This window comes from Podarcis erhardii, assembly GCF_964252035.2.
Source record: "Podarcis erhardii genome assembly, chromosome: 4".
In the NCBI taxonomy this organism is placed as follows: domain Eukaryota; kingdom Metazoa; phylum Chordata; class Lepidosauria; order Squamata; family Lacertidae; genus Podarcis; species Podarcis erhardii.
The window spans coordinates 65,120,160-65,142,097 of NC_138508.1; the positions used below are offsets into that span (position 1 = coordinate 65,120,160).

The window sequence follows — 21,938 nt, forward strand, 5'->3', positions numbered from 1 at the left end:
GAAAATGATGCTTAAGAAATCAAAACAGACAAATTCAGTCAAAATTTTGAAGCACTTGAATTACAAGAATTAGATTTTAAGTACATTTATACAAAAAAGCTCAAGATACCATCCATGCAGTCACTTATAAACACTCTTGCATTTTTTTGTGCACATTTATAAACCATTTAAACCAGTGATGGCCAAACTTGGCCCTCCAGCTGTTTTGGGACAACAATTCCCATCATCCCTGACCGTTGGTCTTGTTAGCAAGGGAAGATGGGAGTTGTAGTCCCAAAACAGCTGGAGGGCCAAGTTTGGCCATCACTGATCTAAATTATCTAAACAGAAGACTGCAGCGTGGGCACAAACTCCCTATCAGCTGACCTTATTTTACCCTTACAGCAACAGCAGGAGCATAAATTCCCAAGATGATGTCACAATGTCAGAATTTTGAACATGCTCCATGGTGTAAATGTCACTGGAAGAAATTGGTCAAACAGAAAGCTTATACAGTGGGTACAATTTGTATGGACAAATCCAGGTGTAGGGGGCATGCTAAGGTGGGTCTTGCAGGATAGGCAGACAGCATATTGCAAATATTCCTGAGTCTAAGCACCGCAGGAAGCACTATACGATTTAAGTTAAAACACCATAAGGAATGTGTAAAGCTCCTTTACAAGGAAGGCATATTAGATGTGTTCCAAGTGGACAATTTCCATTTTTCGCTACTCCTCTGCTCTAGGGTTTCACTGAATTTTCACATAAGAAAGGAATAGCCTCTGGTAGGAATAATCACAGAATAATTTCCTATAGGTACTGTTCTTATGGCTCTTCAAAACCAGAACAGGATTTTTCTCGTTGGTTTTCACTCTTACCTCTCGTTTAACAACAGCCTTTCTACAGACTGGGCACAGAGGACCATTCCGGGAGAAGCGAAGGGGAAGTCGACGGGTACGATATTGGCATGTTGGCTCCTCACATCTCAGCCAACCCTAAAGAGAAAAAAACAGTAAAAATAGATTTGTTTTCAAACTTCTCCCCAATCCAAACTGTTTTATATTATTTGATGCACAGTCAATATAGAATACAGCAGTTTTATTGAAGTATTGGATTCCCAGGTAAAGAGCTTCAGAGACAGTTTAACGGCATGAGGGTTCAATGACACCAGATGATACAAGAATGTGAACTACGAAAGATAATCAAAACTACGTGAGCACATGTTTTGTCTGAATCTCTATCCTGTTTCTCATGTCTAATTACCAGTATAGATAATTTCCACTGTGGACCAGTTAAAACTGGTAGGGGTATTGTTCTACAAATCAGTTTTAGCTACTATACTCATATGAAAGCCTTAGAAGTACACATATGATAAATTGTGACCAATGAAAGCAAAACATGTAGGTTAGCTGAAATGTGTCCAATGAAAACCAACTGCGGCTAGCTGATAGAATGTGTCTAATGAATGCCATGCATGTATAGCTGACATATTCCAACCAATTAAATCTATTTAAGTACTTTAGTAGGGTGGTACCAATTTAGAAAAAAAAAAAAAGTATTTCACTTCTGGATTGCATTTGAACAAAGGTAAAATATTTTTTTATTCAGCATCTTCATTGTCAAAACCAGCACACTATGAAAATCATGGACCCTACAGATGGGGTGATAGGGAATGGATAGTACTTCTAATGGTGGGCACGTTGTGCTTCTTCTGGAGTTCTGGCCACGTTTGGTCCCTACCCTGCACTCAGCTCTCACCTGTGGCTCCTAGAAGCTGTCAGCATCTAACAGCAGCCACACCGTGGAAAACTGCTTCAACTGGCTGGCTAAACCAGATGAGGGTAGCCAATGGGTCTCAGACCCTCCGTGAGTTAGGGACTTTCCCCTGCATGTGAAGACAGTCTCCAGAGAATTGAGCCAACAAGACCAATAGTGGGCTCAATGGTCAAGAAGGCAGTTTCTGTGTGTGCTATAGAAGGGAGGTGCAGATGGGGCTTGTCAACCTGGGAAGGTAGGAGAAGGAAACTCTGGTCCTAAAGCTCTGCCAACCTCCAGGATATCTTTGGGAGAAGAAAAGGCTAAGGAGTAAATCCAGAGTGGAGACCCCAAGGTATACCTTGTATACCTCCTTCCAGGAACTCCTGCAGCCAAGCTGGTGACAGACATATTGATCTGCTTTCCTTTGCACCACAGCAGTGAGGCCAAGAGGGGAACAAAGGTGACCACCATGAATGTAACAACTACCAGAGAATATTCCTGCTGTGTACTGTGGGGAAAGCTTTTGCCCATATAGTTCTCAACAGATTACAGTCACTCACTGACAGGGTCTATACCGAGTCACAATGCTTCTTTAGCTCTCAAAGGTCAACTGTCAACATGATTTTCTCACTGCATCAGCTGCAGGAGAAATGCCAAGAGTAGAGATGCCTTTTGTACATCACCTTCCTAGACCCAATGAACAGACCCACTGACATCAACAGCCAAAAAGGATTCTTCATACTGCTCAATAAGATAGGATGTCCACCTAAGCTCTACAAGATGATTGTGTCCTTCCACAAGAACATGTGTGGCACTGTCCAATATGATGGCTAATCCTTGAATGCATTCCCTATAAAGAGTGGTGTGAAACAGGGCTGTATTCTTGCCCCCAACTCTCTCTGGCGTATTATTCTCTCTGTTGCTCACTTATGTTTTCAGCTTGTCTGAAGACACGTACATCTATTCACTGATTCTTGATCAAAGAATTATCCACGTACAGTAGCGATATTCAAGTACATCCTCCATCCAATAATTCTTGATCTTGAGTTTGCCTGAAGCCATTGAACAGGCCTCACTCAGGGCCTTGTAGGGTGCAATATTTTTATTTCTGGCCCCAAACATGGTGATTAGACCTTCAGCGATAAAGAAACCCATCCAGAGTAGACTGAGAATGTTTTTCCAAGTCTGACTAATAAGTGACCAGTTTAAACTATATGATGCCTTTCATACTTGTACCCAATTCTTCTTTAAAACAGATGAGGTATCCTGATCACATGCATGCTTTAAAAGGAATATTATTCTTCTAATCCCTAATCGAACAATGTTAATAGCCATTATTAATATAAATTAATTAATTGCAAATGTGTCTTCTAAAATAAGGAACGCTGTTTGGTACAATACCAGGTTTTCTGATCATGGAGGAGTGGGAAGAAGAAGCTAAGCTATACAAGAAACTGAAGCTATACAAGAAACTCTGGGAATCTGTTGAGCCGCCTTACTGGCTTGAGATCTCAGCAGGCTTACGCCCTTTCAAGCACATCATCCAATCCATGAGGACTAGAGCTATTAGAAACTATACAGGTAAGTAATAATAAACTTTATTGCGGTCCAACAACCCATAACATAGATACAGAATAAAATACAGACTCATATAGACAACCCCCCAGGGAAGGGAGACCAAAGCATTATTTGTTTAGTTATGGGTATGTTGATCTTTGATTCGTATGACTACTGAAAGAAACTTTGCCATGGCCACTGTGATATCACTGGACCTGTCGTCCAGAAGATATTTGATATAGTAGGCTTCAGATTGACCCGGCCAATTTGCCAATAGTGGTTTAATCAATAGCTCCCTTGCTTGGTCATTTTGTCCGTGTAAGTTTTAAACATCTAAGTAAAACTGCTTCATAGACTAGATCGCAGAAGCAGCTAATTGTTTTTGTTTTATATTGACATCTGTCGATATTCATGGACTAGTCACTCATTAATGCACATTAGTAATAGTAATAGTAATAGTAATAGTAATAGTAATAGTAATAGTAGTTTAGGGCTTTTCTTAAGAGTTGTTACCCAATTAAACATCTTTACCTGATTAAAGTTATTAGTCTGGTTCAATTAATCTATCAATTAAATTTGCATGTGGGTAAAAAAGTTTTTAAACAAGTAGCACAGTTTTTTCATTTGTAGATGATGCACAGGCGAGTTGCAGTAGGCATTTTAGGAAAGGCACTCCCTCTTCATACCTCCAGAAAGTCCTTGCATATGTAGTTTTATAAGCTCCTGTATTAACATTTTCTTTTTACATCTGCCAACTGATTAATTAGGGGGTATCTTTTTAGTTGTTTACAAATTTCTTTAATCAATTAATGTAGCCAGCCAATCAATCAATCAATCAATTAAAAGTTGCAGCCCTAGTTTTGTCAAAGTAAGCATCATTTGTTGAAAGCAACAATTCAGTGTATGCTATTATTTGTGTTCAGTATAATTGATTCTTGATTCTTGAAATTATAAGACATTGCAAATTCAAGCATTAGCGTTCTTGAATATCACTATGTGGATGTAGAATTAAAAACTTTTGAAAAATATATCAATAAATTAAAGTTAATGTACTAATTTCCAACAACTTATTCAGATTCTCACTATTGAAATACATATCTACCTTCGATTTTTCTGGGGATTTTCCACCCCCAACAGCCATATTCCTTTTCTTGAAGTTTTTTTTAACCTATGTTTATCATAGTTGTTTTTAAACTCTTATCCTATTTAAAGAGTAATTTCCTACTTGGTACTTCAAGTACTTTGTTCGATCTAGACAGATGGGATCAAAGGGAATGCATAAGTATTATTGCTTATGTACAAAGTTCTTCAACTGTCTTCAGGATGACAGATCGACAACCAACACTAATATGATCTAACAATATCTCTTCATTTTCATATGGCATTGCATCACCATAGTAACTACGCACCTTTCATACTTTAAAAAGCTGTATTAAACCTTAGGGAATATATTAAATAAAGTAACAATGAAGTCCTTAAAGAGATGTTATAACTGCTTTCTTTATCTGAATGGTAGAAAACAACATAAGCCCATACCTACCTGACAGCATTCAAGCAAATGTGAAGTTTATTGAAAAGTGTGTTTATATCAACTCTAGTACTGTTTAATGCCAGATTGCAGCTGTAGGGCAGAATTTGGGCCATGTATAAACGTATAGAGCACCACACTGTATTATTTGAATTTTATTGTTCTGTGAACCGCCCTGAGACCTCCCGGTATAGGGCAGTATATAAATTCAATCAATCAATCAATCAATGCAATTTTTTCTTTTACGTAATAAGCTTAAGCTGTGACTCTACTACAGCGCATGGTGAATGTATACATTCTTATAACATTCTTGACGTTCTGCTACTATGACAGCAAAGAATCCACATCTTTCTAAGAGGCCAACATTTAAGAAAGTCGGTTATTCTATTTTACTATAGGCATATTCACAACTGAAGACCAATAGTCAATGTAATAAAAAAAATTCACATTCTTACTGACACACCCACAGATTGGCCTTCTCCCAATTCCTTTGAGATCATAGCCACAATTTGCATATCCAAAGAAAGCAAAGGTGCTCTCGCTTCTGAAAGTGGTACAGCAGGCGAGTCGGGAAGTGAAAAGATGTGTTGCTCCCTTTCCAGAATCAGCTGAGGCAAAGAAGGGGCATGAAAAACTGATAACATGCTGCTATGGTCAGGTCTGGGGGTGTTGAATACGGGAGCAGAACATGCATACGGGAAGGTGCGGTTGTCGCTAGGATTTGGAATATGAAGCCTGAAGCAGATCATGTACAGATGAAGAAATGGCTACTGCTGGAGTTAGTGGTAGAACAGCTTTCTTTTCCTAATGATCCATAGCATGGAATTAGCCTTTATCACAGCTGCTGCATACTGCATTGACATCTTCATTCAGTTACTCACTACAAGCACAATGTCTCATCCTTGGCCAGTTCAGACCCCATAAGCATTTCAGAGAATGTTACCTAAAACAAGAGGAAGAAGGGGCATTCACACACACACCCCATCCACATGCATGCTACAGCTAAATGCATCACTACAGTTGAGCTCTAAGATGACCCAAAGTGTTGCACCCTTTCCCACGACAGAGACAGAGCAGAAGAATGCATGCTGACACTAAGATATCATATTTGCATATCTCATAAACCACCTATAGACTCTCCCAACATAACTAGAGGTAAGAACAATGATCTGAAGTTCAAAGCCTTTTTGAAAAATTGGGATTTGCATAGCATTAAGCCAGCAATCTCATATGCTCTGGACTTCTTGTGTAATTTATGCAAGTTCTTACTTTTGGGGAACATCCTTTAGCTTTGGGGGCTAGAAATAGGAGGGGGTTCCATGGAAACTCTAAGAATTCAATTTTATTTTAATCACATCTTTTGATGAAGAGGAATGTGGCGAGGAAAACAAACTGCAAGAACGATTCTGCTTCCAAACTGCAAGAACGATTCTGCTTTCCTAACTACTCTTCTAACTTCCAAGTGGACATGCTTAGAGCTGGGCTGAAAAAAATACTGCGTTAGGGTTCTCTGCTTTTTTAAAGGCAAGCTGTATGAACTGGTGTACATCACAGTGTTTCACTACCTGCAGAAATATGGTCAATAGAAGCTGGCCTGCACCTTGAAAAAACTTGATCTCTTTTTAAATCTTTGTTCACCTACAATTTCAAACCAACAAAACACAAAAAACAAAAGCTAAAAACAGAATCGTACATAATTCTACGAGGCAGAAAACATTTGCTCATGATTGGTTAAATGATAACTGAAGTGTCATATATTTAATAATGCTAGCCTCCCACATGCAAGTCCTATAATACTTCTTGATGTTAGAAAACAGATCGTCTTGCTTTCTGCCTTTCACTTTAGGAACATTATAATATAAATTAAATTGTCAGCTTCCTTCTAACTGATAGATATGGTTGGATGTTGAAGGAACTTAGTTTTGCACTTAAGGTATAACTTCAACACTCCTGCAGTTTGTTAAAACAGGGCATGATAAGTCACCTGCAGGTTAGCAAACTATATCTTTGATACCAACATCAAGCATCCTTTCAATTCATGTAGAAAATAATGTAATTTGTCCTGACTTCCGAGCAATTATAATTAACATTAAAGTGGTCTTTTCTTTTTTGTCACCTCTACATTCAATACTTATTTGCACTTATTTGTACTTACTATCAGTTAATCTCTTCTATAATGATATCAATAACTGGTGGTATTATGCATGGAAATTGAACATGAAGATAAATGTGTGATCAGTGCTATCTTTATGCTTCTTGTTTTGATTTTATAATTAAGCTTCTGGTCTTGATTTACTTTAAATAAAACTTTATCATACTCAACATATGCAGTGTGTTTCAAATGAATGTGCTGAAGTGCACTATTCTTAACCCATGTTTGATTAATATCCATTGTCTTTGGAAACCACACAAAGCCAATCATTTATTTCCTTGATTATACCATAACCAAAGAACTTTGCAATTCAATTTGAAATGAATGTGCTTTGCAGAACATGAAAATAAAGTTTAAACAAGCATGGTGGTATTAAAACTAATGAAAATTTCCACTCAAGTTCTAAATAACAAATATACACTGCAATAAGTGTGTATGTTGGAACATATCACTGCAGTATACTGTATTCACAGTTGCCTAAATTAAGTGTAGACTGGGGACTGAACAGAATTCCATTTTGTTCTCATTACCTGAAATCAGCATTTAAATAAAATTGTCCTTAAACAATTCTGAACTATACTGAGCATGATCCAGCCCAAGCAACAGGATCAGAGAAGATATACGGAGGCTCCATGTGGGTGGAAGAATAACAAAGAATGTGTATTTCATTTCAAACGAACACTGGCCTTGACCAAACACCCTAGAGACATAACTCACTGATCTTGCCCCCTTCCTAGCAGCAGAAAACTGCCACATGCAAGCTATTCAACCATGGAACTCAGACCATAATGACAACAATGGATGCAGCATATTCCTGGGAGAATATCCCCATGTTCCAAAAGGGGGGGGGGAGAAGACAAAGGTAACTACTGACTGGTCAGCTTGACATCCATACCAGAAAAGGGCCTAGAACAGATAATTAAATTTTGGTCTATAGGCACTTAGAAAAGGATGCTGTGAATACTAAGATGTACATGGGTTTCTCAAAAACAAGTCATGCCAGACGAATCTCATTTCATTTTTGGATAAGAGTTACAAGCTTTGTAGATTAGGGGAATGCTGTGGACATAATGCATCTTGATTTCAGTACGGTTTTTGGCAACGTCCCCTAAGATATTCCTGTGGAGAAGCTGGTAAAATGTGGGCTGGACAAGGTAACAGTTAGGTGGATTTGTAGCTTGTTGACTGACCAAACCCCAATAATAATAGTAATAATTTTATTATTAATACCCCACCCATCTGGCTGGATTTTCCTGGCCACTCTGGCAGCTTCCAGCATTATTTGCTCATTATTGAGCAAAGAGAGCTCACTAATGTTTCCTCACCAACCTCGAAGAAAGGTGACAAGTGGGGTGCCATAGGGTTTTATCCTGAGCCTGTTATTGCTCAATGTCTTTATAAATGACATGGATGAAGGAATTGAGGGGATGCTCATTCATTTTGCAGATGACACCAAACTGGGAGATTAACACGAGTCAACAGTCTAATGCAGCGGGGGACGGGGGGCGGGTAATGTTATTCTAGGGTGCATCAGCAGAACCATTGTATCCAGATCAAGGGAAGTAATAGTCCCACTCTATTCTGCCTTGGGTCAGACCGCACCTGGAACACTGTGTCCAATTCTGGCCACCATAATTTAAGAAGGATATTGATAAGCTGGAATGTGTGCAGAGGAAATAAGATAGCCATCTTCAAATATCTAAAGGGCTGTTATCACATGAAGAAAGCTTGTTTTCTCCTATGCCGGAAGGTAGAATGAAAACCAATGGCTTCAAGTTACAAGAAAGAAGTTTCCAACTAAACATCAGGAAGAACTTTCTGACGGCAAGAGCTGCCTAAGTACTTCCTTACACTAGCACTAGCCTATACTAGAGATGAAACAGCTTCAAACGTATTGTGACTCATTTAAGTCCAGCAACCTGTTCTCACAGTGGTCAATCTGATGCCTATGGGAAGCCTATAAGACCTGAGCACACACTTGTATTTTCAAAGACAGCAGACAAGAGCAAGCAATTTATCTAATCATATTTTTACATGGAAAAGTCACATTTTCCTAAATCGATACGATAAAGATTTTGTACTATATTACTTGCTTCAGGAACTGAACATTTCAGTTTTGGAGGTAGATAAAAATAGATGCAACTTGACTAATTAGGAAACTAACAGGCTAAAAACCTGGAAAGTTATGGAGAACTATACAGAACTAATATATATTATGACATAGATGGCATAAAACCAATAAGGACCGAAGTAAAAGGATGAAATTAAGAAAAGTAGCAATCAAGCTATATGTCCTGACAGCAAGCTCTATACATACATGATCCCCAAGAAAAAGTACAGTACAAGAAATATTTCAAAAAAACATTCACGTTAAATTATATAATACTTTAGGAAGAAAAATATATACTGTTACCCTGAAAAGTGTGCATGGTTTTGTTCGAGCGCAGAGTGGAAGTTATAAGCACCAATCAGATTATTCCCTCTGGATCCTAACTTCTCCCACTCAATAATGAATAAGCTGAAAACATACTGCCTGAAGTGATTTGTCTGCTTACCGTTTAGCTGCTGTGCAAACATGTTATTTGTTGTCTTACGTTTTACGTTTTTAAAATGTACAATTTTTTACTGTGGCCAGTGGCTATGTTTACACATCACATTAAACCATGGGTAGGCAAACTAAGGCCCAGGGGCCGGATCCGGCCCAATCGCCTTCTCAATCCAGCCCGCGGACGGTCCGGGAATCAGCGTGTTTTTACATGAGTAGAATGTGTCCTTTTATTTAAAATGCATTTCTGGGTTATTTGTGGGGCATAGAAATTCATTCATTCCCCCCCCCCAAAAAAATATCGTCTGGTCCCCCACAAGGTCTGAGGGACAGTGGACCAGCCCCTGCTGAAAAAGTTTGCTGACCCCTGCATTAAACCATAGTTAATGTCAAACTATGGTTTAACAAAAATGAGCAAATGTTGCTCAAAAATCTCCACACTGCTTGTCCTGCATTCCGGTTCATATTACTAATGAAAAAGAACTAAGGTGGTAGTTTTAAAGGATAGATATAGCAACGAACAACTGAGGGGTTTTTTTTGGGGGGGGGGTAACATACTTTGTGTTGTGGGAGGGCTAGCATGAAAACTGAAACCCCATGACACTTAATGAATGCTTACTAATCTTTAGTATTATTAAGCTGGCATACTGACAGTTGGTTCACTATTTTGTCCAACACATCCTTGACTTCCACAGAAACGGTTTACATCACAAAATACTGGAGTGCATGTTAAACTGACATGTTTGAAAGATGAGGAACCAAGGAAGCATGAGGCCAATAGTCAACCCACAAACATAGTTGGTCATCATTCCCCAGAATGAATCTAGCCTGAGCTTCTGGATAGCCTCCTCATAAAAAGCTCTTTGGTTCTCAATTGGTTTTACAGCACATAGCCGGATTTTCAGACACAAATGCCTGAAAAAAGCAAATGCATTTTCTTACAAGTCACATCTGATTCATAGAGAAAAGCAAGCTGCTGATGACCAGCATGGGCTAAAACTTGTGTCCATGTGTGTGGACTGTGGGATTGGATATGTTTTGAATGTGCAGTGAAACATGCAAGTAATACACTTAAGACTACCATTATCTTGTTATGTATAAATATACTTAGTGTACTAGGTTCCTAATAATGCAAGTATTTCTATGTCATCTTTCAGGAATGTCTTTACTTGGATGAGTCTTCTGGGGAAGATTAAAAAAGAGACACTTTCCCACAAATATCTTAAAAATTTAAGTTATACACTGCTCAAGGTTTCCCTCCCTTTGTTCCCTAATATTGCCAATGATGCACTCCTTAAACAAAAATGAAAGCAATGACAGGAGAGTATGCCCATAAATCCACTCCGTACAAATGTTTGCCATACATTGTGTGAATCCATTATGTTTACCATTTTTAAATCATATACAGTGGTACCTCAGGTTAAGAACTTAATTCGTTCTGGAGGTCCGTTTTTAACCTGAAACTGTTCTTAACCTGAGGTACCACTTTAGCTAATGGGGCCTCCCACTGCCGCCGCGCCGCTGCTGCGCAATTTCTGTTCTCATCCTGAAGCAAAGTTCTTAACCCAAGGTACTATTTCCAGGTTAGCAGAGGCTGTAACCTGAGGTACCACTGTACACAATATTAAATTGACTAGAACTATATAGTATGTTGACACTGATAACTGCACTGGAAATACAACACGAATATTTGAGTTTTTCAGTTAATGTGTTCATATTTAGAGTTTGCATATTGCAAACTATAATTGATACACATACAGTGGTACCTCTGGTTACGTACTTAATTCGTTCCGGAGGTCCGTTCTTAACCTGAAACTGTTCTTAACCTGAAGCACCACTTTAGCTAATGGGGTCTCCCGCTGCTGCCGTGCCGCCGGAGCACGATTTCTGTTCTTATCCTGAAGCAAAGTTCTTAACCCGAGGTACTATTTCTGGGTTAGCAGAGTCTGTAACCTGAAGCGTATGTAACCCGAAGCGTATGTAACTGTATTGAACTTACTTAAAATATTCTTATTCCAAGGGTCATTTTAAAATGGTACACTCTCCATGTTGAAGCTGCCTGCAAATGCCTATTCTCCAGACAGTAGGCACAACCTTTAAAAGTCTCATATCCTGTGCACTGGCACATGCAGTGTTTGTGAATGAGTAGTCACTCCCTGGAGGTGCCTGTACTGGAATGTAGATGGTGCAGGGGTAAGAGGTTTTTATGAATTATAAATTATGCCCACTGCATGGAACACACTGATGTGGGTAAGTGCTGTTCAGCAGCCTCTACATGGGAGATGTAATGTTTAAATTAGCCCTCAAATTACCACTTCAAATATGGAATTAGTGGAGACTGCCTTGAAATCATTACTATTAAATCAACTTGCATTTGGGCTCCTTGTGCGCTTCCTTTGTTTCATTTCAACATTTATGTATCCCATGTTCAAACTTATCTCTGCAGTAATTAAAGCAACAAACATACAACTTATATGGTAAAAGCTAGGACTTTCAATTTTCAAAGGCAGATATGGGGAACATGTGGCCGTTGAGATGTTGCTGAACTCTACTTCGCATCATCCCTGAGCATTGTTCATGCAACTTGGTGTTGATGGGAGTTCAGGAACATCCAGAGGTCAGTGAGTCCTCCATCTCTGTCTTAACTAGAGCCTGCATACTACACCAAAGACCGTCAAGAACAAACTAAGGTCTAAGTGACTTGTGCTTCTCCCCAGAGTATATCAATGCCTGGTTGCTGGGGGTTTTTTAACTAATACAAACTTCTGACAGTTGATGTACCACATGGTACAATGTTTAAAGACTTATGTTGCCTATTTTCTATGAAGATTCCTAAACACAATGGGAACACATTCTAGATATCATCTAGCATGAACAGGTTTTTTAAAATGTGATATTCACATTGTTTTCATCTAAGATTTCTCAGTTTTGTTCTGCTATAAAGCAATAAGTGAGCCACAGGGGGCTCAAGAAGTAGTTGTATGGTTCATGCTGAAAGACATGGAAGGAACAGAATCACAACTGAACATCAAGGAAATGTTTGAGCAAACAGAAAAAAAATGGAATATAAGTTACTAATGATCATGGAAAAAGATCAGCAGGGGGCAAAATGAAATTTGGGTGCCTAAGTGAGGGGAAAATATTATCCAAAGAGGAGAACTATTATTAAATGTACAGGTTGTGTGCCCCAAAATGGATCAGAAAAAGTTTTATCAACTTTGCACCTGGTAGCTTTTCAAATGTTATGTTTGAAACATCAACATATGCTATATCTATACAACCGTGCAACCTCAGAAAAACTACTAAAAGGAACAATGCAAAAGAAAAAGAGAGTTAATGTACAAATACTTTAAACAAAGCTATGAGCAAGGCAGAAACACAAGCTATATTGTAGGTCAATCTATGAGTTTTAAATGTTATTAAAATTGATTTTTTTAAAACATCTCTTTAAATGTACAGTCACATGTCATTTCATACAAGTTATTTGAAACTTATTGATCTTCTCATTTGTGCAAAGACCGGGTTCTGCCATCAGTCTGGTGAAAGGATAATAGAGCACTCTAAACACTTATGATAGGTTAGATGCAAACAGTGGTCCTCATTTAAACAGATGTAATAGCACTACAAGTGTTTGCATTCCAACCTTTGCAATTGCATGTTATGCAATAAATTAACAAGCGTGTTCTGCTCTGCTTCACATCAAGGCCAATATCTCAGTCTTGTTGCCTTAATTTGCAATCAGAGTCTAAGCACCAGAAGATGCATCTAAGGTACATTAAAAAGGATGGGATACAAGTCTTCATAGCCTGCCACATTGTGCACAAAGAAAGCGAACAATTACCAGCAATTTTACTTTACCACTGTAGGACAATACCAATGCAGTTAAATTTGGCTCCATGCAAGCAACTGGGGAATATATACTTAAAATGACTATATATGGAAAATTACATTTGAAAAAAAGCTCAATGGAGAATGTATATGTATTTCTGTATGGACAGATAAAATCTCTGGAAGTATATTCAAGTCTATTCTGCAAAATACCCTTCTATTCATCCTACTCAAAGCAGCCTTCTCAGGCTATAATAGGTCACAACTAAGTACAGTACCTTCCTTCAAGAATAATTTTGCTTTGTCTGTCAGCTGTCAACAAAACACAAAGAACTCATACAGTCCAGTTATGTATTGTACATGTAAGAGAATCTAACAAAATACAAAGGCGGGGTGGGGGGAGAGAAATCAAAATTTCATGGCAGGTGCAGTTCCACATTTGCTAAAGGAATTTCATAAACCATGTTTCATGTGTGGCTACTGAATTTCAAAAATAACTTTAATGGTTGCTCCAAAAGGAAAAGAAAAGAGAAAGACATCATGTACCAAAGCAATATTAACGTCACATTTCATATGTTGCTTATAGAACACTTTGCTGAACATTAAAAAAATAAATAAAAGTTAAAAAGTTAAAGACATTACACAAGTCTGTGTTCTCGTAAAATGAGAAAGACCTTCTGGTGGCACTGAAAGAAAGGTCTCCGCAGTGGGCACCTCAAAACCAGTTTTTTAAAAAAACATTTAAAAGCATTACCAAGCACTGTTTGTTCATTTAAGTTTAATTATTTTCTCTTTGAGAATGGTACTAATGAAACTGAATATCTTTCATGGTTTCGGAGGACAGTTTGAACAGTCTGTAAACAAGACTAAGGGTAGACAAGTGAGCTGACTGAGCCAAGGGGTTGCTAGGTGATGCAGAATGTAAACCCACAAACTTGCTAAGGGTTATTTTGCTCTCATTCCGCTCTCACACAGCCTCTCGCAAGTTCCAGCCATTACCTTCCAGGTGACTAGCAATATTCCCCTTGCTCTTTAAAATTATTATGCTTTGCTAAAAATGCAGAGTTCGGACGGGAAGAGAATGTAAAACATTTTTATTTATTTATTTTTACAAAATTACTAGAAATATAACCTCAAAAAGTGTTCGTTGCTTTTTAAATGGGAAATATATTGTCCTCATATGGTTTACAAGGACAAATGTTCACTATAACCTCTTTCACCCACCCCCATCCACTCTAAAAACTTGTGATTTTTTTTTCAAGTATCTGATCAGAGATTGTCCAGTAAGAGCACTTTATTAGATCATCAGTCAAAGGGTTTCACGAGCACTGAGAGCAATGGGCTCAAATGCAGCACATCAGTTTTAATAGACCACAGACTAATAGTAAACTGCAGATACTGCTGAGAACTTTCCATGCACTAAACTCTTGAAAAAGCACCATCTCTCCAGCTTAAATGCAGCTGCCTCTTTCAATGCCGCAAATGGGTAAATTTGACAAAAAAGCCACCATTAAGACTACATGAAAGGCTCAAGACAACATCCTTTCAATGCTTTGTACTTCAGTAATCAGATGTACTTACTCACCCCCTCCCCCAAACCCGATCAAGAACTATTTCTGAATGGTAGGAAATAATTCCACTTTGTACATCTTTTAGTTAATCAAGACTTTCTATTCAGCAATTTGACCTTTTGTTCAAAACAGGATTATCAGTTTTTTCGCCAGTTACCAAGGGCGACTCGCATGGTGAACATAATTGCAATAATTTGCAAAACACCATGGCAACCCACATTACAACTAGGTAAATACTGGTCTTTTGTGCTACATTGTTATTTTCAGAGATGCTGAAGTCAAAGAACGAATGACAAATGAACACAAAATTTATATTTGCTTTGTCTCAAAAGAGAAGAAAATTGATAACAAGAATTGGGGGGAAACCGACTACAGCTGTAATTTCTAACTTGATTAATTAGGATGGTAACAGTCCTTAACAGTATATTCAACAAACAGCCCTGACTTAGTCTCTCCACCCACCTCTCCCCCTCACTACACTACTACCACTATCCCCCACCCCAGACAATTTTTCCCCCTTCTGCTAGGAGAACAACCAACCCCATTTGCTCTTTTCTTCATCTTAATGGAATCCTTAATTACAGAATATTGTCCTCCAGCTCTTCATTACACATTGAAAACTGAGTGAGGGAGAATACGAGTGCCAAAGCAGACAGGGTAGCTACAGCAGTCTTGTCTGCTTATTTTTTTTTTTTTTTTTTTTGGACACAACAGGCCTAATGATGAGACGGCATTTTTCCCCTGGTATTAGCAGCTGTTCTACTGCAGACAATTAAGCACAAACTATTTAACATTTCAGAAAGCCGCTTCTCGTCTTGGCAGTGTTAGGTAAGTGTGCATGCTAAAATGAACTTACAAGTTAAATACCAAAACATCTGATAGGAAGTCTCTACTTACACTGTAATTACCATTTTGGGTGCAATATCTGCAGCATTCCAACATTTCTCTATTAATACTATATGCAAGTGAATGTAAAATAGTAAAACAGCCCACATGCAATTCATGTTTAATAAATTATTATTATCAATCATCATCACCATCATCTTAATATTGGTGTGCACCATGATTTGGCAAGTCCCTAAACATACCATGAACCACATTTAGATATGTATTTTCTTACTCTAACACAGTGTTTTGCAACAGCTAATGTGATCCAGGAAGAGACAATTAGGGCTGAACATCTCTGCTTACGTAGGAAGCACATTTGAGGGCCTTGGATTATTGATCAGCTGATCTATTTCACACAGCAATTGTGAAAATAAGGATATTTGTTTATTTACTAACTTTACATCTCACCCTTCCTCCCAAGGGAGCCCAGGGAGGCTTCTAGATACATGTACCAAGATATATTGATATTTATGAATTGCAATATACTGACGTTTATACAGCACACTATTTCACAGGGACAATGCAAGGTGGCTGTTCAGCCTATAACTTGGTGGAACCTTTTGCCCACATGCAATGCATACCATTCACCCTGGAACATCACTCAAGCCCATGGTACAGAAAAGGCAAATGATTTCTCATCTCAGTTGTGCTCAGCTTGGAGCCAGGGATCAGCTGAACCTTCAGGTGCTCTCTGGCCCAACAGTCAAGCAGTGAGACTGGCTTGAGCAGAGAAGGACTGTGCACTGCCTCCCTCCCACCTTGCTCCAGTGGATCTTTGCTCCAGTGGATCACTGCACTTTGTTGTTGAATATATTCCCTCATGGCATCAGCCATAACGCTAACCAAGGGCTAGGGGGGAGAAACCCAGCCAGATGGGTGGAGTATAAATATTATTATTATTATTATTATTATTATTATTATTATTATTATTATTATTTCATTTATTATCTACCCTACAACAAAAGTTTCTGGAGTGGGCTGCAACAATATAAAAATACAATATTGAAAACGGTTAAAACAAGTTATAAGCAGAAGTTATAAGCAGTTCTAAAACCATATTCCAGGTGTCAAAGGTAAGGATAAAGAGGTGGATCATATGAAGAAAACTATACAGTGAAGGTGCCAGACATACCTATGTGAAGAGGGAATTCTACAGCTTAGGAGCCGTCAGAGATGTCCTCTCCTAGGCTGCCATCTCCCAGCCACCCAAGGGCAGTGTAACTTACATTGACCTTGAGAGAGTCTGTATGGAAGGAGGCTGTAGTTTAGATGGGGGGTGGGGAGGCTCAGTGGGTTAGGGCTTTAAACACTAATGTAAGCACCTGTAATTGGGCCAAAATGCAAATTGGCACCCAGTGCAGCTATTTTTAAACAGGGGTTATAAGAGTTCTAAATGGAACCCCAGACAGTAACCTGGCTGCTGTGTTTTGGACCAGTTGAAGCTTCTGAGTTGTCTTCAAGGGCAGTCCCACACAGAGCACCTGTCCATAATCCAACCTAAAAAGTTATAGCCACTGAAGCTACCTGAGCCTTCACCAACAATGTTGGGTCCATGAGTACCTCAGAGGAAGATCCATAAGTAACCTCTTAAAAACCAGTCCATCTTCTCAGCTCTTGGACCTGAGAACTCTGAACAAATAATACCTCTGTCTTTCATTTCAACCCCATTAACCGAGAAGGACTCCAAATTTCTTTTCCTGAGGCTGAAAGCCTTCAGAGCAAAAGAGTCTGCCCTCTTCTATTACAAGGACTAGTTCATTGTAACAGGAAGCACAGCTAGCTGGTCCATGAAGCAGTCCTGAAGCAAGTTGCTTCAGGGTGCCACCCTCAGAGGAGGAAAGACAAGTGAAAGGTTGGTTCAGGGCTACACCTCCTGCAGCCTCACCGCCAACACCTGCACCAGCACTCGCCCTGCACCATCATGCCTCTCCAACTGACAGGGACAGAAAGTGGGCGCCGCTGCTCAGAGTTTTGCCTCTAGTGGTAAAATGTCCCAGGCCCCCCAATACAAAATTTAACTTTTTTAAACTTTTGTTTCATTTTCTAATACTTCATTTTCTGTTAAAATGGGGGGGGGGCTCTAAACAGTGTTCTCTAACATCGTAATAAAGCTGGCATTCAAGAATATAGAGGGAGCTCTCCTGTCTCCAGGCTATTCATTCCCTCTATTTGTAGAATGAGGACATACCTCACTGAGGACCATTCTACCCTTAACAATGTAGCCTAAAAACACCAGTATTCACTTCAGTCAATATAGATGCTATGCATATCGAGACATGAGGGAAAGAGCTGGAAAACTGACAGTCCATGTCTGTTTATGTGCATCTGCACCTCTGTTTTGTGAATTTACCACGGCAAACAGTTGCGGTAAAACCAATGCATCCAAGCTGCCATGTAAAGGGTGAAGAAATTCTCATATTTTCCTCCACATTAACTATTTTCAGCAGCAGGAACAGTTGCAGCTTCCCTTCTAAAACCAAAGCTGTATGAATCCCATACCTATTATTTAGGAAGTTAAATAGATCCATCAAAAAGGAAGAAGAAGAAAGCAGCTGTGCTTTGTGCATAGCTGGGGAGGGGGACTTCCCAGGTACACAGAAGTATATTAGTTTGTAAATTGAAAGAAAAAGAATAAAAACAACAACAGAAGGGCTCAGTGAAAGACCTATGCTCAGTGACCTCCAGGGCTTAAAGAATGTTGAGGGCAGCTGAGCCATGGGATGTTGAGGGTGTCAGATGACAAAAAGGAAGCTGGAGGGAGGGAGGAACTGGCTTCTTTGAATATCTGAAAGCTTGTACTATCCTTGGGAGAGGGGATTAAGATGTGGGGTGGGGTGGACACATCCCATTGGACCTCTTAAAAAACTCTCCCCCCACTATATAGGTGTTGTGGGGGGGGAGGAACAATACACCTTTTCCTTTTCTCCCTCTCCAGATGTCCCCTCACCAACCCTAAACAAAGCTATAAAGTTCCTGATTCCAGGCCAACTGGAAGAGTTTGTAATAAGTGATCAAGATACTCTACAAAATGTTGAAGTGTGTCCCCCCACATAATAGTTTAATGCCTTTTCCCACGGCCACTTCCCCATGCATAATTTGCCAGTGTTCAATAAGATTACTAAATCTTAAACTATACAGATGTTATTTATTTATTTATATATAACATATACCCATATATGTTTATAAATATATAACATATTTATATATAACATACACACACACACACACACACACACACACATATATATATATATATATATATATATATAATAAACCCCATCTTTCCACCAAGAAGCTCAAGGTGACATACAGAGTTTTCCTCTATTTTATCCTCACAACAAGCTAAACTGTTTCACTACATGTACTCTTTAGTTTGCTTCAGCAAATACTTTTCCTGTGTCCAATCCATATAACTTTTCTCACAGTGCCAAATATCCCCGCCATGAACCAATATTCATAAACCAATGTAAAATATGAACACTATATTCTGTTTGTTTTTAACTTTCTATTGAAGCACACATACACTTTTTAAACTGCATTTGGGGAAGATGGCTAGGTGCAGTGTCCTGTAAAAGTAACAACAATACTTCATAGAGTACAACTGACTCTCTGGCCACTATAGTATTGGAATTATATCCAACTAAGTTCTAGTCAGAGTAGACCCATGCCCATTAATTTCAATTGTCTATTGTGAGTATGACTCACAATGGATACAAGTCTTACTGTGGAATCCTCACCAATTGGACTAATAATTCCTCTGAAGACTTGTGTTTTCCTGCCCTTTTCGTATCTTATAGAAAGGATACAATATTTTTACAACAATGGGTGTTTGGCCAACGTATTTTCATTACAAGGTCTGATTAGTCCAGTATGTCTAATCTGATCTGCCAGTATAGCTCATTGGGACCTACGTTCCAGGGCATACAGTTGGTCAAGTGGGATGGTCCATCCATTTGCATTTCCTGTTCACCCTGGGGACATTTAAGTGTCAAGGGCATGGGTCATTTTTGAGAACTCACTGTTTTTCTGGAACAAACAGCCCAATACAGGCTATGCTTATCCATGTCACCCACTATGTGAATGATCCTTCATAGAAGCAGTAGGTGTGACTTTCCAAACTGCTATTTGCTGTACAACACACTTAAAATCATGTTTGTGGGAGATGATCAGGTCTGCGGTCCCTCTTCTGTGAAGACAAAGCCAAGGCCTTATGGAAATATAGCCTGGCAACCACTAGTATCTAAGAACACCCAGAGATAAAGTTGCAGGTTTGAAGATTTAAGGAGGCTCTGCAGGAACTCTTTGGATGTCATTACTTTGACTGAGAATAAGCCGCTGTGTTGTTTTCTCTCCTTATAGAGATTTGCAATAGGGTGGGACCCTGAAAATCTGAATGTAGGGGTTTTCCTTCAGAGGTTTGCAACTCTGTTTTTCCAGCACTAAAACTAAAACTAAATAAATAATACTATGTAAATTGGGAGTAGGGATGTTTACCATCACTGCCTTACAATCTCATGGAATTTCAGAATTTGATTGTGCGAGTCTCATTTTTTAACAAAGCAATTGGACAACTCTGTGACTCCTGAAAAAGTGTAGCTCAAGGAAAACAGACATAGATAGTAGCTGCAAAATAAAAGGAAGAAGTTCTCTCTCCCTCTTCTTAAGTATATAAGCACAAGTGGTCTTCAACACAATTGCTTTTATAGTGTGTGATCCCAGATTTTTGACTGTATCATACTTGTAAGAAGGGTCATGTGTGCGAATTGGAACAGAGGGCATTGTACCCTTCCAAGAGTACTTTGATAGGGGCGTCCCTAAACATACTTCATCACAATAATGGCCATTTTGCTTTTTTATAAAACACAGTGGGGGGGGGAGGGGACAATGTAGCAATGTATACCAAGACTTCTTCTCTTTGTCCATTGGGCTTATTTATCTAAGAAGGCACTGAAGGATGGTTGCGTGGTGTCCTGGCCTCATTAGAAACCATGAAAATGAAAGCAAAGACAAAATTTAGCAGTACCAATTACGTACATGCAAAGACATATGGAAAATACACAAACTACTGATATCTAGTAACACAAAACCCCATGCTTTTGTAGAGCTTGGCAGTCACTCACACTCCACATAACAGTAGGGGACTCTGATTGCAGATTTCACTGCAGGACAAGACCCTAATGGCTTGGTCTTGCATCCACTAAAATGCAACAACAAAGATCCCATTAACTTTAATGGCCTAAGATAAGGGTATAAATGAGTTACCTGGAATTTCCCTGACCAAGCACCAAGGAAATGGAACTCATAATTTCTCTAAGAAATAAATGCACCATCAGAAGTAAAAGTACTAGCTAAATATAAACTATGTTCAGAACTTCAATATCATCAAGAAGGGTGATGTTTTAATATACCAATTAAACATTTTGTAATGCAGACCAGTCTCTGCTCTAAGTTTAAAGCTGTTCTTTTAAATATAGAGCATTTCCAACTCTTTGTGTTTACTTCAAAAATATGCCAAGCAAAAAAAATTATAAGCAGCAAAATCTTAATATACTGTTTGGTAAAGTTCAAGTCAGCCTTTGAAAAACACATTTATCTATCCAGTAAAGCTTGTGTTAATGCGATGTAAGAGTTTGGCAAATTCAACTCTAATGGAGCATAAAAGTGCTTTTGCTTGAAAGTGAGATCATTTTTAAAAATTCAAAGCATGATCACTTTTTCTTTTTTGCAGGAACAATCTGATACAAGCAGCAAAGCTTAAATAAACTAGAAACATTTCAAATGATCCATAAAGGATTAATAAGCACCACAGGAAGTCCTATAGGCTCAGCGTATACATTTTCCCATCTTCTTCTCCTGTGATGCACATGACATGAAATTCTAAGCAGAACTCAAGTTTCAAAGTCACTGAATGTTAAGGCCCACAAGCTTTAACAGTGCAGTGAAGCAGGGTCATCACCCTGCACTGCTTAATCTAAACAATAAGGGCACGATATTGTTAGCACACTAATGTTCCAAAATCATGACACCTAGAAAAAACTCATTTCTAGTGACAAATTGGGGGGGGGGGGGATAGCAACAAACCAAAACAAAAAGGATAGCTGTAAGAGTAACAGTGTAGCAAGCTACAACCCA

At 38.8% G+C, this 21,938-nt stretch overlaps 1 protein-coding gene across 2 annotated transcripts in view; it reads right to left on the reverse strand.

The window, feature by feature from the left end:
- The window catches only part of POLA1 (DNA polymerase alpha 1, catalytic subunit), a 179,094-nt gene that overhangs the window by 69,864 nt on the left and 87,292 nt on the right, over positions 1–21,938 (reverse strand). For both annotated transcript variants that reach the window (XR_014155869.1, XM_081858858.1), the window contains exon 35: positions 858–974. Coding sequence is in view for 1 of the 2 variants with exons in the window: in XM_081858858.1 (XP_081714984.1) it covers positions 858–974 (117 nt within the window). In the remaining variant the exon portion in view is untranslated. The remainder of the gene's footprint in view (positions 1–857; positions 975–21,938) is intronic.